Below are 14562 nucleotides of genomic sequence, written 5' to 3'. Positions count from 1 at the left end.
CCCGGGAACAGAAATCCTCCCCGCTCCTCACTTGCCAGAGAGTACCTGGGTCGCCCCCGATCAGCTGGGGTGAAGGTTGAAGGCAATCAGGGTCGATGGATCCGGATTTTGATTTCGGATGAGCGGAGCTCTCTGAAAAAGCCGCAGCTCACAGCGCCATCTTGGCCACGCCCCCATGTGTATCCAGTTTAAGGCTGAATTCACACCTATGCAGTTTTAGTGCTTTTTGCATTTTGCAGATTTGCACTACAGTCCATTTAACATGGTTTCCTATGGAACACGTTCTGTAGTGCAAATCTGCAAAAAGCACTAAAACTGCATAGGTGTGAATCCAGCCTAAGAGCTTGTGGGGAAATGTTCCCTAATTTCTGTGATGTAACAGTCTAATGGCACAGGAATAACCTCTGTGAACACATGCAATGTATTTGGCATTACAAAAAAAGTTTTGGTTTTAACTGTTGTTAGCACAAGTGGAATCTCTGACATTTTAAAGAGGAAGTATACCCTGATGGGTTTTACTTCCTCTTTTGTCCCCTGCAAAGTAAAAGCATAATGGGCTAGTATGCATCGCATACTAGCCCATTATGTGGCACTTACCTGCAAATGAAGCCCGTGCTGTCCCTGCTGGTGGCCGCATCCTCCTTCACCCCTCTTCCTTCCGGGGCCGCGGTCTCTGGCTCTGTGACTGTCTGGAGCCGAGTGACCTCACTTCCACGCATGCGCGCAGGTGCAGTTAGTCACGGACGGCACTTGCGAGTGAAGAGACGGCACGGAGGTCCGTTTCTTCACAGTGAATGCGCCGATTACATCATCAGCGCACTTCACGGTAAATATCTCCTAAACGGCACATGTTTAGGAGATATTCCCATTACCTATAGGTAAGCCTTATTCTAGGCTTACCTATAGGTAAAAGTGACAATCAGGGGTTTACAACTTTAAGAAAATAATATTTATTTTCGAAATAAATGAAGATTTGTATGTAACAGTAACCTTCAATCTGTACTGACAGCTATCTAAAGTCAGAGCAGTTTCACCTTGATTCACCTGTAATAAAAGTTCTCACACCCATTTCAGTACATAAAAACTTCCATACAGCTATAAAGGTCACAATGTGTGAAAAAGCTTCCTCTATCATACACCAGCCTACCTGGGCTAGAATATTTTCCCTTCCATACATACTGTATATGCCAGACTCAAAAAACACACTCAGCACACAAGTGCCATGAACCTATACCAACCTATTACACTTATGATTTACTCTAAAAATTACAAATATGTCTTTCTTACAATATGTATACAATATTGTAATTTTCCTTCTTCTATATTTTAAAACTAATAAAAACGTATTAAAAAAACTGACTAGATACAATGCTATTTGCAAGCTGAATTTTTCTTTGATGTGGGAATATAAGCCAACAAAACTAACAGCAGAAACAGAATTTTTCACTTCTGAGCCAACTATACAAACATCAAATTTCTGAAATTTAAAAGTTGCATGACCATCCATACTCATAGGCATGTCCTCTGGTCCCCCATGGGACAATACCAGAGACTGCTGGAAGCATGTACAGGCATTAATGCTGCACAGGGGCGGACTGACCATTCGGCCACTCAGGCACCGCCCGAGGGCCCCGGGCCACTAGGGGGCCCCATCAGGGTTGCCAGCCTCAGTAAAACCAGGGACGGTATGTAAAAATCTGTTTTTTTTTTTTTTTACATCTGTCTCTGAAATGTCCCTTACCGACATCCTTTTGGTCTAAAAATCCCAAGATTATAGCTGCCCCACCTCACCAGTACCTTCTCAGCCAATAGAAACATGTCTGTGTATACTCTGTGTACATGTATGTGTATACTGTGTGATTGTATACTGTGTGTGTGTTTGTGTATACTGTGTGGCCCCATAATCTCTGATTGCCTGGGGGCCAAATAATCTCCTATTGCCCAGGGGCCCCATGAGCTGTCAGTCCGCCTCTGATGCTGTATAATGTGATGGGGAGGGGTTTCTAATCTCTATTATATATAAGTAATGCAACTGCAATTTCCAGCTAGGCTGGGGCTAAAGAGCCAAATTCTGCAACAAGGTAAGTGTGCTTATGGTACTAGCTTTTGCTGCTAAGTAGATTTATTTTTCCCCACGGTTTGCTCGAAAGTGACACTAAATGATATCTTTACTCTCCAAAAAACATCCATACACATCGACTACTTCAAATGTGTCAAACACAAGGCCCGTGGGCCAAATCCGGCCCTCCAGGCCATTTCATGTGACCCTTGCACCCAGGGCTTTTTTTCAGCTGGAATGTGGTGGAAACTCTCACAGATCCCTGCCTGCCATTCACTCACGGCGGGGACAAGGAAGATTCAGATGGCAGCTGCAGTGTGGGATTGGGCATCACGTGGTAAGCTGCGCTCTGATCCCCATCTGTGCCAGTTGCACAGATTCCAACCAATGATCTCCCGGCAAGTGAGAGAGAGGGGTGGACGCGCCTACACTATTGGGAGGTACTAGAGCCGGGCCAGGTAGGTGCGATGAGAGGAAAGTCTTAAACCCTGCACTCTATATGTAGCATACTCTTCAACCTCGCATTCTATGCATAGAGCCCCCCCGAAACTGCACTCTGTGCATAGGGCACCCCTGAACTCCGCACATAATGCACTCCTGGTATTTATTGCCCCCTTAAGATCCACCCACTGTTATTGCAATTTAGTCACATCCACTGCTCAATGTGGTTTGTCAGGGAAGGGCATGGTTGAGTTACTGCACCTATTCTCTGAGACAAAAAGCCCTGGGAAAATATACATAATCTTACAGAGACAACCGGCCCTTTGAGGGCAACCATAATGCTGATGCGGCCCATAATGAAATTGAGTTTGACACCCCTGCACCACTTTATAATAATCTATTCTTCATTAAACTATTTCTTACTGTGTTTCTCTGCCTCCTTTTAACAACATCAGTGGTCTCCTGAACCCCCCCCCCCAACTTTTGGTGGTCTATCTCAGGAGCAAGCAAGCAAGAAAGGGTGGCTAATGTTCCTACGTACAGTGGGACCATAGAGAACAAACAAAGGCACCCTCGTACAGAAAGTCAGGTCACAGCAGCAAAAAAAAAAAAAAAGTAGTTTGGTGATTTGGAGGAGGCTAAGAGCAATAGAAGGTACTCTATTGAATTAAGAATACATACTTGAATAGAAGTTCTTTTATTAAACCAGAATTGAGTGTTTCTTTAAGTGTTTAATTTTGTTCCCTTACACAAGCTGGAACTTTTTATATGATGTCAGATAGCTTGTGTTGCTTGCACGCTTCTAATTCTGCTTTTTTTCTTCGGTCCTTAGAGCTTTGGCAGTGAACGAGTCAATACTGCCAGTTACAACTCTGCGGCTTCCAGCTCTGGAGCTTTTCTTTTTCACTATCTGCTGATGGAAGAGCAAGCTGATGCTTGGGATATCTGTAGCAGCCAAGAAGCAGCTGCTCTGTAGTCCTGATACACTTCAGAATTACCTTCTTAGCTTGCAGGGAGCCTGAGCTGCTGCTGAGATGTGCATGATGTCCTTTAAGGTATGTCATCCTTATTTTACATTGAAGACTTGTTAGCAGATAGCTGCAGCACATGCAGGGTGATGCCTCATGATCCAGACTTACAGGCCTTGTTGTGGGATGGCAGCACCATGCAGACAATGCGGGGAGGCCCGAGTCACTTTATATGCTGCACAAATGAGCCAGCACTTATTCTTCAGAAGGAAAGATTTGGAAAATGGCTAAGGTCCACACATTTATAGAAATAAATACCAAAGAAATAAAACAGTCTGTTTATCATACTGTTCAGAAGTATAGTATTAGCGTTGTTGCATTAGTTTTTGTTTTATTAAAAAAGTAATTTAATATTTAAGAAAACTGCTTTGGCTTTATTGTTTCTTGTTCTCTGCTGGACATTTACAATGTAAAAAGTAAAATTACAAACCAATATTTTTAGTTTTATACAATAATTTCCAAATTAATTAAAATGGCCTTAGCTTTTTGTATTACTAATTTCTGTCAGGCTGTTGATTATATTGCTTGGAGAACTGAAGTCTGACCATTCAGGTATAACTACAGCATGTTCTACTGTATGTACACTCTGCTATATCTGAATGGTCCTGCTGTGATACCAGATTTCACCAGCTGGGGGAAAAAAGGTGACAATGATGATATAGGGAAACTATGTTACTAAGCAATAGTCTCTTTTTAATAATGCTATACATCCCTATCCTAAAAAATAGATAGTGAGTGTGTACATATTTAAAATCTGTTTATGAACCCCTGAATTAGTAGTTGGTATTTTATGCATAATATTTGTTTATGATTTATAATATTCAAAGCTGAAATACAGGAATGGCAGTTTTTACATACTGTAGTTGCAATGGTCCAGCTTAGATGTGAGCATGTATGTGCCATACCTGTGGAATTGGCGCGGGACCTGGAAGCTAGTGGCAATCACTGTAATTGCAGTGCCTACAACAGTGATTTCCAGCTTCCAGGTCCCGCACCGATTGACTGCCCTGCTGCCTAGAGAACACAGGGGATTGTTCATTTGGCATGGTCACCATTAAGAAAACACTTTGAATTTTCTCAGTGAATGCAGTGTTCTCTGACTGGACGAGGTGGAGATCAAGATGTGCCATGCTTCTTCGCCTTGTCTAATCAGAAAACAAATTGCATTCCTTGAGAGAATGGCACCAAGCAGGCAACCTCCTATGTTCACAATGCAGTGGGGTAGCCGCTTGACACAAGGCCCAAAAGCTATCACTGTAGTAGCGGTGCCTATTACAGTGATTTCTAACTTCCAGGGGAATCCATGTTCTGCTACCTCCCCCTGTCTTCTAGAGACTTCTGGAAGTATAGTGGAAGGGGCAGAACAGGCAGTCTGGATATTTATGGGGCTCTGGCCAGTCCCTGGTGTGGTGTGCCAAGAAGGTGTTGGGAAAGTCCACAAATATTCTGAGGCCTGGCATCTTGCAGAGTTCCAGGGTCCAGCCTTCTGGAGGAGACCCCTGCTCAGGGCCTCTGCCCCTGGGGAAAAACTGTTTTACAGTTTTGGTGTATCCCTTGCACCCCATCTCTATCCAAGTTCCTGTTCCCAATAAAAACCCCAAAAGAACCCCCTAGACTGATTTTTAAGCCAAAGGAAGAATACTAAAATTCTGTGTGCCTGGCTGTGCATGCTGTAAGGGAAATAGGTACAAAAAAACAGCGGCTCCTGTAGGGATAGCGCTACGCATACTTACATTGGTCCAACCTAGACCAATGTAACTATGTAAATATTGCCACACCTGGAAATCATTTTACTAGTGAAGGTATAAAAATATAAAAAATTGTATTATGTATTACAATAAAAACAACAGTTAACCACTTCAGCCCCGGAAGGATTTGCCCCCTTAATGACCAGGCCATTTTTTGCAATACGGCACTGCGTCGCTTTAACTGACAATTGCGAAGTCATGCAACTCTGTACCCAAACAAATATACGTCCTTTTTTTTCCCACAAATAGAGCTTTCTTTTGGTGGTCACCGCTGCGATTTTTATTTTCTGCTCTATAAACAAAAAAGCAGCGAAAATTTGAAAAAAAAGCAATATCTTTTACTTTTTGCTATAATAAATATCTCCCAAAAAAAATAAAAAAAAAATTTCTTCCTCAGTTTAGGCCAATATATATTCTTCTACATATTTTTGGTAAAAAATCGCAATAAACGTATATTATATTGGTTTGCGCAAAAGTTATAGCGTCTACAAAATAGGGAATAGATTTATGGCATTTTTTATTTATTTATTTTTTCTCTAGTAATGGCAGTGATCTGCAATTGTTAGCGGGACTGCAACTTTAACTCCTTTCTATCGCCCACCTAACTACCTGTCCCCTGGACCCTGTTCCCTCTCAAATGCTACGGTCACCCTCTGACCCCATCCTACACTCTCTAACCCACATCAATCTTCAATCTCTCCCTCACCTCTGGCGTCTTTCCCGATGCTCTAAAACATGCACTGGTCACTCCCATACTCAAAAAACCATCCTTGGACCCTACCAATCTTAACAACCTACGCCCTATCTCCTTGCTCCCCTTTTCCTCTAAGCTCCTTGAACGCCTGGTTTACAACCAACTGAGTGACCACCTCATTAAAAACAACCTTCTTGATCCCCTTCAATCTGGATTTCGCCCTCAACACTCCACAGAAACTGCTCTTTTAAAACTCACAAATGACCTACTAACTGCAAAAACCAACGGACACTATTCTGTACTCCTACTTCTGGATCTTTCAGCTGCCTTTGACACGGTTGACCACCCCCTCCTCCTCAAAAAACTTCACTCCATCGGTCTCCGTGACTGTGCTCTTCAGTGGCTCTCATCCTACCTATCCCAACGCACCTTCAGTGTCACTTACAATTCTACTTCCTCCACTCCTCTTCCCTTCTCTGTCGGGGTCCCCCAAGGTTCTGTTCTTGGACCTCTTTTATTTTCAATCTACACCTCTTCCCTGGGTCAGCTGATATCATTTCTATGCTGATGACACACAAATCTATCTCTCCACCCCTCAACTCACTCCATCAGTCTCCTCACGCATCACTAACTTACTAACCGACATATCTGTATGGATGTCACACCACTTCCTCAAACTCAACTTGTCCAAAACCGAGCTTATAATATTTCCTCCCCCACGTGCCTCTTCCCTGACTTCTCTGTGAAGAGCAATGGCAAAACCATCCACCCGTCCCCACATGTCAGGGTGCTAGGTGTTATCCTAGATTCTGAACTCTCCTTTCAGCCCCACATCCAATCACTTTCCAAAGCTTGCCGCCTCAACCTCCGCAACATCTCTAAACTACGTCCCTTTCTAACCAGTGAAACTACAAAGCTCCTGATTCACTCCCTGGTTATCTCTCGCCTCGACTACTGCAACTCTCTCCTCATTGGCTTACCTTTAAATAGACTATCCCCCCTTCAGTCCATCATGAATGCTGCTGCCAGACTCATCCACCTTACAAACCGATCAGTGTCTGCTACCCCTCTCTGCCAATCCCTCCATTGGCTGCCACTCGCCCAACGAATTAAATTCAAAATACTAACAATAAGTTACAAAGCCATCCACAACTGTGCCCCCAGCTACATCACTAACCTAGTCTCAAAATACCAACCTAAACGCCATCTCCGTTCCTCCCAAGATCTCCTGCTCTCTAGCTCCCTCATCACCTCCTCCCATATCCGCCTCCAGGACTTCTCCCGAGCCTCGCCCATCCTCTGGAATTCCCTACCCCAATCTGTCAGACTGTCTCCAAATTTATCCACTTTTAGGCGATCCCTGAAGACTTTCCTCTTCAGAGAAGCCTATCCTGCCTCCATCTAACAACTGCATTATTTTCTCCATTAGCTCATCCCCCACAGCTATTACCCTTTTGTATAACTTGACCCTCCCTCCTAGATTGTAAGCTCTAACGAGCAGGGCCCTCTGATTCCTCCTGTATTGAATTGTATTGTACTTGTACTGTCTGCCCTAATGTTGTTGTAAAGCGCTGCGTAAACTGTCCGCGCTATATAAATCCTGTATAATAATAATAATAATAATAACTTTGTGGCGGACAGATCAGACACGTTTGACACATTTTTGGGACCATTGACATTTATACAGCGATCAGTGCTATAAAAATGCACTGATTACTGTATAAATGTCACTGGTAGGGAAGAGGTTAACACTAGGGGGCGATCAAGGGGTTAAATGTGTTCCCTAGTGTGTGTTTCTAACTGTGAGGGGATGGGACTGACTAGCGGAGGAGCCAGATCGCTGTTCCTAACTAGTATGAACAGACGATCTGTCTCTCCTGTCAGAACAGGGATGTGTGTGTGTGTTTACACACACACATCCCTTTCTGGCTCTTGTGCCTGCGATCGCACGTGGCCAGCAGACATCCTGCTATAGCTGTTTAAAGGGCCGACGTACAGCTATGGCGATTTGCACAGGAGAGCCGACCTGCCGCAGTATAATGATGGCGGCTGGTCGGCTAGTGGTTAAAATCTTATAATGGGCGTAAAGACAGAAAACCTCCAGAATGCAGAGCTTATAAGCTTATACGTTTTATAAAGTATAGTTCCATATACAGTTAGTCTGTAGGTAAAACATTGTTGCTCTACACGATTTGCAGGAACCCCGGCTTCCTCAGGACCATATGGATATTGTAAGTTATTCCATAGCTCTGACTCTAATGGAAAGAACAGGCAAAATCAGTACATCTATTCTTTCCATTAGAGTAACTTAGCAGAATAACTTTGCTGCCCTAGGCATGACTAACAAAGACAGTCAAAAGCACATTCAACTGTATAGGTGCATGCTCACCTATACAATGAACTTCTCCTTTTTGGACCCTTTTGGTTTGGTCCATTGAACTTGCTTATTTATTCCTGTTTAAGAAATACCTGTTGATCTTGTCAGAAATCTTGTGGACCAGTAACTTTCTGAGCTGGGTCATAACACTTACATTGTTCTCAGCTGTCTCTGAGAGCTACGAAAACACTCCCCTCTATGCTATGGAGACCAGCATAGGGGCAGGGTACTGCAGTTCTATCTCTTTACTGTTATCCTAAAATAGAAGGGTGAGCGTTGGTATCCTTGGTGACTGGAAATGTGTTTCTCGTAGAATCACCAGGTGACAATAGGAAAAAGAGCTTGAAAAAATAATGCAGCAGCCACATTAAAGGACTAGCAAGCTGCATTATATTACATTTTTTGGCTTTGGGTTTAAATATGGATTAATGTAGCCTTTTGAATTTGAAGTTTCTCTCTTGTAGTGGGGCTGTTCCGGCACTGCAAGGATGAATTGCTCATTTTGATCTAGGGGGCATAAAAAGTAGATTCACTTACCCGATCCTCGGCTCCTCCATGCTGCTAGACCAGTCCCTGCGGAATCTTCTCTTCTCCAGCAGTCTAAGGTCCTGCATTGGACAGGATGACACCGAAAGTCCACCACCAGAGCATAGGAGAGCACCATTTGCTGAGGGAGCAAAGCATCCCTTTGTCCTTCGCGCTGCCTCAGTTGTCACTCTTATTGGTCTGATGTGTACTCATCTCTATACAAAACGTACTATTTTACTGCCAAAAGTGTTATGCTGTGCTAAACAGTTCTTTTATCCAACCTCTATATTACTACATTTGTTTTTTTGAAAAGCCAATTTAACCACTTGCCGACTGCCTTACGTACTTGTATGTAAGGCAGTCGGCAAGTGGTTAAAGCAATAGCCACTGGCGCTCTGATTGGACAAAGAGGGAGCCAATCAGCGTGTCCTGCAGACCCGATATATGCCGGCCACCCACGATCATTCCCGAGAGAGGCAGAGCGGCGGTCTGCCTATGTAAACAAGGCAGATCGCTGTTCTGACAGGGGAGAAGATAGAGATCTTGTGTTCCTGCTAAGCAGGAACACGGATCTCTGTCTTCACCCAGTCAGAGCAACCCCCACACAGTTAGCAAGCACCCCCTAGGAAAACATTTAACCCTTTGATTGCCCCTGATGTTAACCCCTTCCCTGCTAGTGTCATTATACAGTAACAGTGCATATTTTTAGCACTGATCACTGTATTAATATCACTGGTCCCCAAAAAAGTGTCAAAAGTGTCAGTTAAGTGTCCGATTTGTCTGCCGCAATGTTGCAATCCCACTAAAAATCGCTGATCACTTTACTCATTAGTAAATAAATAAATAAATAAAAATGCCATAAAAATATCCCATAGTTTGTAGACGCGAACCAATCAATATACGCTTATTGGGATTTTTCTTACCAAAAACATATAGCAGAATACATATTGGCCTAAATTGATGAAGAAATTAGATTTTCTAAAATTTTTTATTGGATATGTGTTATAGCAGAATGTAAAAAATATTGTTTTTTTTTTTCTAAATTGTCGCTTTTCTTTATAGCGCAAAAAATTGAAGAGGTGATCAAATACCACCAAAAGAAAGCTCTATTTGTGGGGAAAAAAAGGACATCAATTTTATTTGGGTACAGCGTCGCACAACTGTGCAATTGTCAGTTAAAATAAGGCAGTGCCGTATCACAAAAAAATTGCCTGTTCTTTAAGGGGGTAAGACCTTCCGGGGCTGAAGTGGTTAAAGGAAAAATGTAGGTTAAAAAAGCACTTGTGTGATTTAGCCAATCATTTTTTGCATATTAAATCTTTGTGGTCCATGTAATTGGGATCATGGCAGGAACATGTACTTTGTCTACATACTGTGTCAAAAGGTGTCCCTCTTTATCTATTCAGAAAGTTATAAAGTATGCAGTGGATGCTTAAAAATTGTTAACCATCGCTTCCAAGTGTATAAGATCAAAGGGTTATTTTAGCAGTAGAATGGGGAAGGTCCATGGAATTCCCGCCAGTGGGAGACTGCAAGAGCCTAAGGCTACATTCACACCTGAAAATGGGCCCGACAGTGTGTACATGTGAGAATCCCGGCGGGGGGGTTCCTGGCAATCTGCTCGCATGTAATCTCTATGCAGCGATCACCTGTGAATGATCAGCCCTGGACAACTGTCTGTATGCAGGGCTGGTCACCCACAGGTGACTGCTGGATAGTGATTACATGTGAGTGGCCACAATTAGCTGCTAATCACCAGTAACCTCCACCGGGGTTCTCATATGTAAACGCTGTTGCGTGCATTCCAGCTGCAATGTGCCTAGTGTAGCCCTTTCCCCCTGAAGGAGCCACTGGATGTATTGGTTCCTGTACCTACAACTCTGAAACACCCATCTGGGTGTGGAATATTTATTGCAGATGTATATGCAGGATATGAAACAACAGCAATGATGCAGCAAACAGTTAAGCTATAGCAGGGAATATATTGCAAATAGGTGTATAAAGAAATATACCGTATACTGGGGCTATCCTATCTAAGGGGAATTGCACCACTTTGACAGTTCAGCAGTCAGTAATATACTCTTTTGCTGGCCTGCTTGTTGGGGCCCAACTGATATGTCAGAGAGCCCAGGATAATGTCCCTTTTTAGGCACTGATGTTGACACTGACTCTGTGATACTTGCAGGCAACACTGTCCCTCTTTTGTCAAAGTGTAATATGGATTTGGGTGGCCTCTCACCAACTTCTTTTGTTAGCAGGTGGTCTCCCTCTGTATACTAGATGAAATACAATTGGTCTGAGTCTGCAGCCTCTTGCCCCTTGATCAGGCAGCAAGCTCTATCAGCATCCGTGGCACTTTTCAATGTCCCAAAATGTCTACCACTCTGCCTGTCTCCCTTTCAGGTGCAGGGGCTTGTGATCTGTCAAAACAGCCCCTGCATTTCTTCTCCTCAGCCCCGAAAAACAGCAGGGAACAGCAGTTTACTCATTCTAACTCACCAAGCCAGCTCAGTCTGTTGCAACTACACCTCCCACAGTCCTTGCAGCTACATCCTGTATGCCTTCCTAGAGGGCGGGCCGAAAACTGGCTGTATACAGCTCTACAATAGGAACTATAGTTGTGTCTGTGTAAGTCTCCTATGCTGCTGACACAGAGCCATTTTGTTGAACTAAAAATATCAGATAATCTTGGAATGTACACTTTAAATGGAGTTGGAAGGGATTCCTAATGAAAATGGTACAAAATGATAAGGAGATGATATAGCTTTAGGATTCTGCAGCATCCAGAATAAGTGAAAGCTGCTTTTTGCCACTGCAAGGTCAGCTCATATTACTGGCAACATTGGTGGAAGTTAATCTCAAGAGCCGAAGACCCCAAATTAAATTATATGTGACCTACACAATTCAAAAGGAAAGTTTGATTTGATCAGGTATAAGCATGGAATGATGACATTAAAGCTGAACTCCAGGCAGACCCCAGACAGAGTTCCAAATAAATGTGACTATGTATCCAATAAATGTAATAAATCATTAAATTAACTAAAGTAATTAGCTGAATTTAACTTGTTATAAGCCTCTCACAATCCCCTATACAGAGGTACGCAGGCTGGGAAAGGAAAAGGCAGGACTGGAGCCAAGTCTAGTATGTAAGTGTTTTCACAAGGAACAACCTAATAGGAAGAGAAAGGAGAGTGAGGGGAAATTTGACCTCATCAGTCTGCTGCTGCTCTTTTACTGTACTATCAGCAGGCTGCGGATAGAGAGAGGACACTACTGTATTCCTGGTCATGCTGTGTGATAAAGCTGTGAAAATCTCAGGACTGGATGGACAGGACAAGATTTCAGGCTTGGTTCACACCTATGCGTTTTTTTGGTGCTTTTTTGCAGAATCGCACCACAGTCCATTCAACATCGTTTCCTATGGGACACGTTCACATCTATGCTTTTTTCAGCTGCTGTGTTTTTGAAAAGGATCGGGGACTTTTTCAAAAGCAAAACAGTGCATTCTTGGTTCAATAGACTTCAATGGTGAAGCAGCAGAAAAGCATGCAGTTTTTGCCACGATATTACGGCGATTTGTGTTTTCTGTTTCCCATTTTTTAATCTGCCTAACACCAAATTGGGAAAAAAAAAAAAAAGGATGAAAAATGTGTGAAAAATGCGTCAAAAACGTGTGTGCAAGAAAGGCAAAATGCACCGCAAAAAGCACTACAGAAATGGATCAAAAGCAAACTGCATAGGTGTGAGTTAGGCCTAAGCGCCATTCACACCAATGCGTATATTTCATGCTTTTTGCTTTTTGCTGAAATGCAGGACATTGTATTAACATGGGTTCCTATGGAACAAGTTCACATCAATTCATTTATATGCCTCTGCATTTTTGGAAAGGGCCAGGGACATTTTTATTTGCAAAACAGTGCTTTTTTTTTGGTTCAATAGACTTCAATGGAGAAGCTGCAGAGAAGCATGTAGTGCATTTTTACTGCCACAATTTTGCCACAATGTTGCCACGATTTGCGTTTTACATTTTTAAACCTGCCCAACAACACATTTTCCAAAAAAAAAGCGCATAAAAACACAAAATGCAAATAGCGGCGAAATCAACGTAAAAATGCTGTAAAAAAAATATGGAAAGCACAGCAAAAAGCACTGCAGAAATGCTTAAAAGCAACATGCATAGATGTGAATCGAGGAGCATGTTTAAATGTGTTTTGAAATTTAAGATCAAGCTATAGTTAAAGCTGAACTCCAAGAATTATTTGCATGGTTCAGCTTGGCAGATCTTGATGTCACTGCTCCTCCTCTCCAACTTGGCGGTGGCTGCCCCACTACCCTCTGACCGCCTGTGGTCAGTGTGTAGTAGGGCAGCCACTCACATTGAACCTAAGCAGAACTCAGAAGATTGCAGCTAGCACCAACTACTACAGTGATTTCCAGCTTCTCGAGCTGTCCTTCAGGTAAGAGTAATGCATACTTACATGGTGCCAAACAGGAACAATGTATGTATGCAATATAAATATTTCGATTTACTCATTTAGCAAATTCAGTAAATTTAATATGGACATTTCAGATTGTATAATTAGAAGCATGAGCTCATCCGCTAAGTAGATATGTTGTGGTTCCTTGTTGGAAAGAACAGTTCTTGAAATATTGTGAGAAGCTTGGATAAAGCAAATAAATGGCTCCAGCCTTTAAATAAAAATAAGGGGAGGGGGCAGTGGATCGTCCTGTTTATTCTGCAATATATTCTCCCTCAAGTTTATATAGCTAGAGTTCACTTGACAAATTACGAGTCCACTTGGCCAAAGGCCTTTTACACACCTGTTGAAAGAAACGGTACAATGATGGCCCCTGGCCAGGTGAAATGGATAGCCTTTAATGCAGGAGAAGTACCAGCTTTGGTTTACCTTGGGGACATGAAAGTTACTTGGGCCAGACACTTATCAGAAGGTGGAAAGAGGAACAAATCTATTGGTTAGGATTTTTTAGAAGATTTTTTTAATTTACATTCAGTAAAGATATGACCTAGTAATTTGTACAATGTAAAGGGTCTTTTACTACTTTGGGATTATGGCTACCTGGGCTTTATGTGATTCAGAGAAAAGGGTGACCCTCAAGGTGTGACTTTTGGGTCTGAGTGAATTTGTTAGCCAGTATCTTTTGGAATGACCTGTAATATGCCACAGTAAATCCATCTGGCCTGGGTTCCTTTCCAGATTGCACTGAAATAGGGTACTCCTAAAATCATGTCTCATGAATTAACCCTTTGTTTTACTGTCGAACTTAAATTGACCCTGTGAAGTAAAAAAAATCCAAATTGAAGGTTTCTGCGATAAACGAGCCTTTATGCTCAACTCTCCAGTGGCCTGTGTCTGCTACCAGTGCTACGGCCTTAGTATTTAGTATTCAATGCTTCAAGGAATACTGGATGCTCATGTCCCCCAACATGCGCCATTGTTGTGTCCTGCACCCCTACATCACTGCTGAGTCCTGTAAGGGTTAGGGGAAGAAACCACAGCATCAGATGAAGGACAGTAGCATCTGACACCCCTGGAAGTGTCAATAGTGCTTAAAAGTCTCAGATAAGCTGCAGGGCTGTAACGGAGGGAAGGTAGAAGACATGGGTCAATAGAGAGGAAAGAACAAAAACTCTTCTGTTTCAGGGATCCTTGATACAGATTTTGTCC

The 14562-nt window shown here is 42.7% G+C and overlaps 1 protein-coding gene across 2 annotated transcripts in view; it reads left to right on the top strand.

Moving 5' to 3' along the window:
- Positions 1-3289: 3289 nt before the first annotated feature.
- ANKRD29 (ankyrin repeat domain 29) overlaps positions 3290-14562 on the top strand; it is a 73576-nt gene continuing 62303 nt past the window's right edge. The window contains exon 1 of one of the 2 annotated variants that reach the window (XM_073632728.1): positions 3290-3555. In XM_073632728.1, coding sequence (XP_073488829.1) covers positions 3535-3555 — 21 coding nt within the window. In that variant the 5' untranslated portion in view covers positions 3290-3534. The remainder of the gene's footprint in view (positions 3556-14562) is intronic. The other variant, XM_073632727.1, reaches the window with a different exon arrangement.

The sequence above is a fragment of the Aquarana catesbeiana genome, linkage group LG05, assembly GCF_042186555.1.
Source record: "Aquarana catesbeiana isolate 2022-GZ linkage group LG05, ASM4218655v1, whole genome shotgun sequence".
Classification (NCBI taxonomy): Eukaryota; Metazoa; Chordata; class Amphibia; order Anura; family Ranidae; genus Aquarana; species Aquarana catesbeiana.
This window is presented reverse-complemented; position numbering and strand designations above follow the sequence as displayed.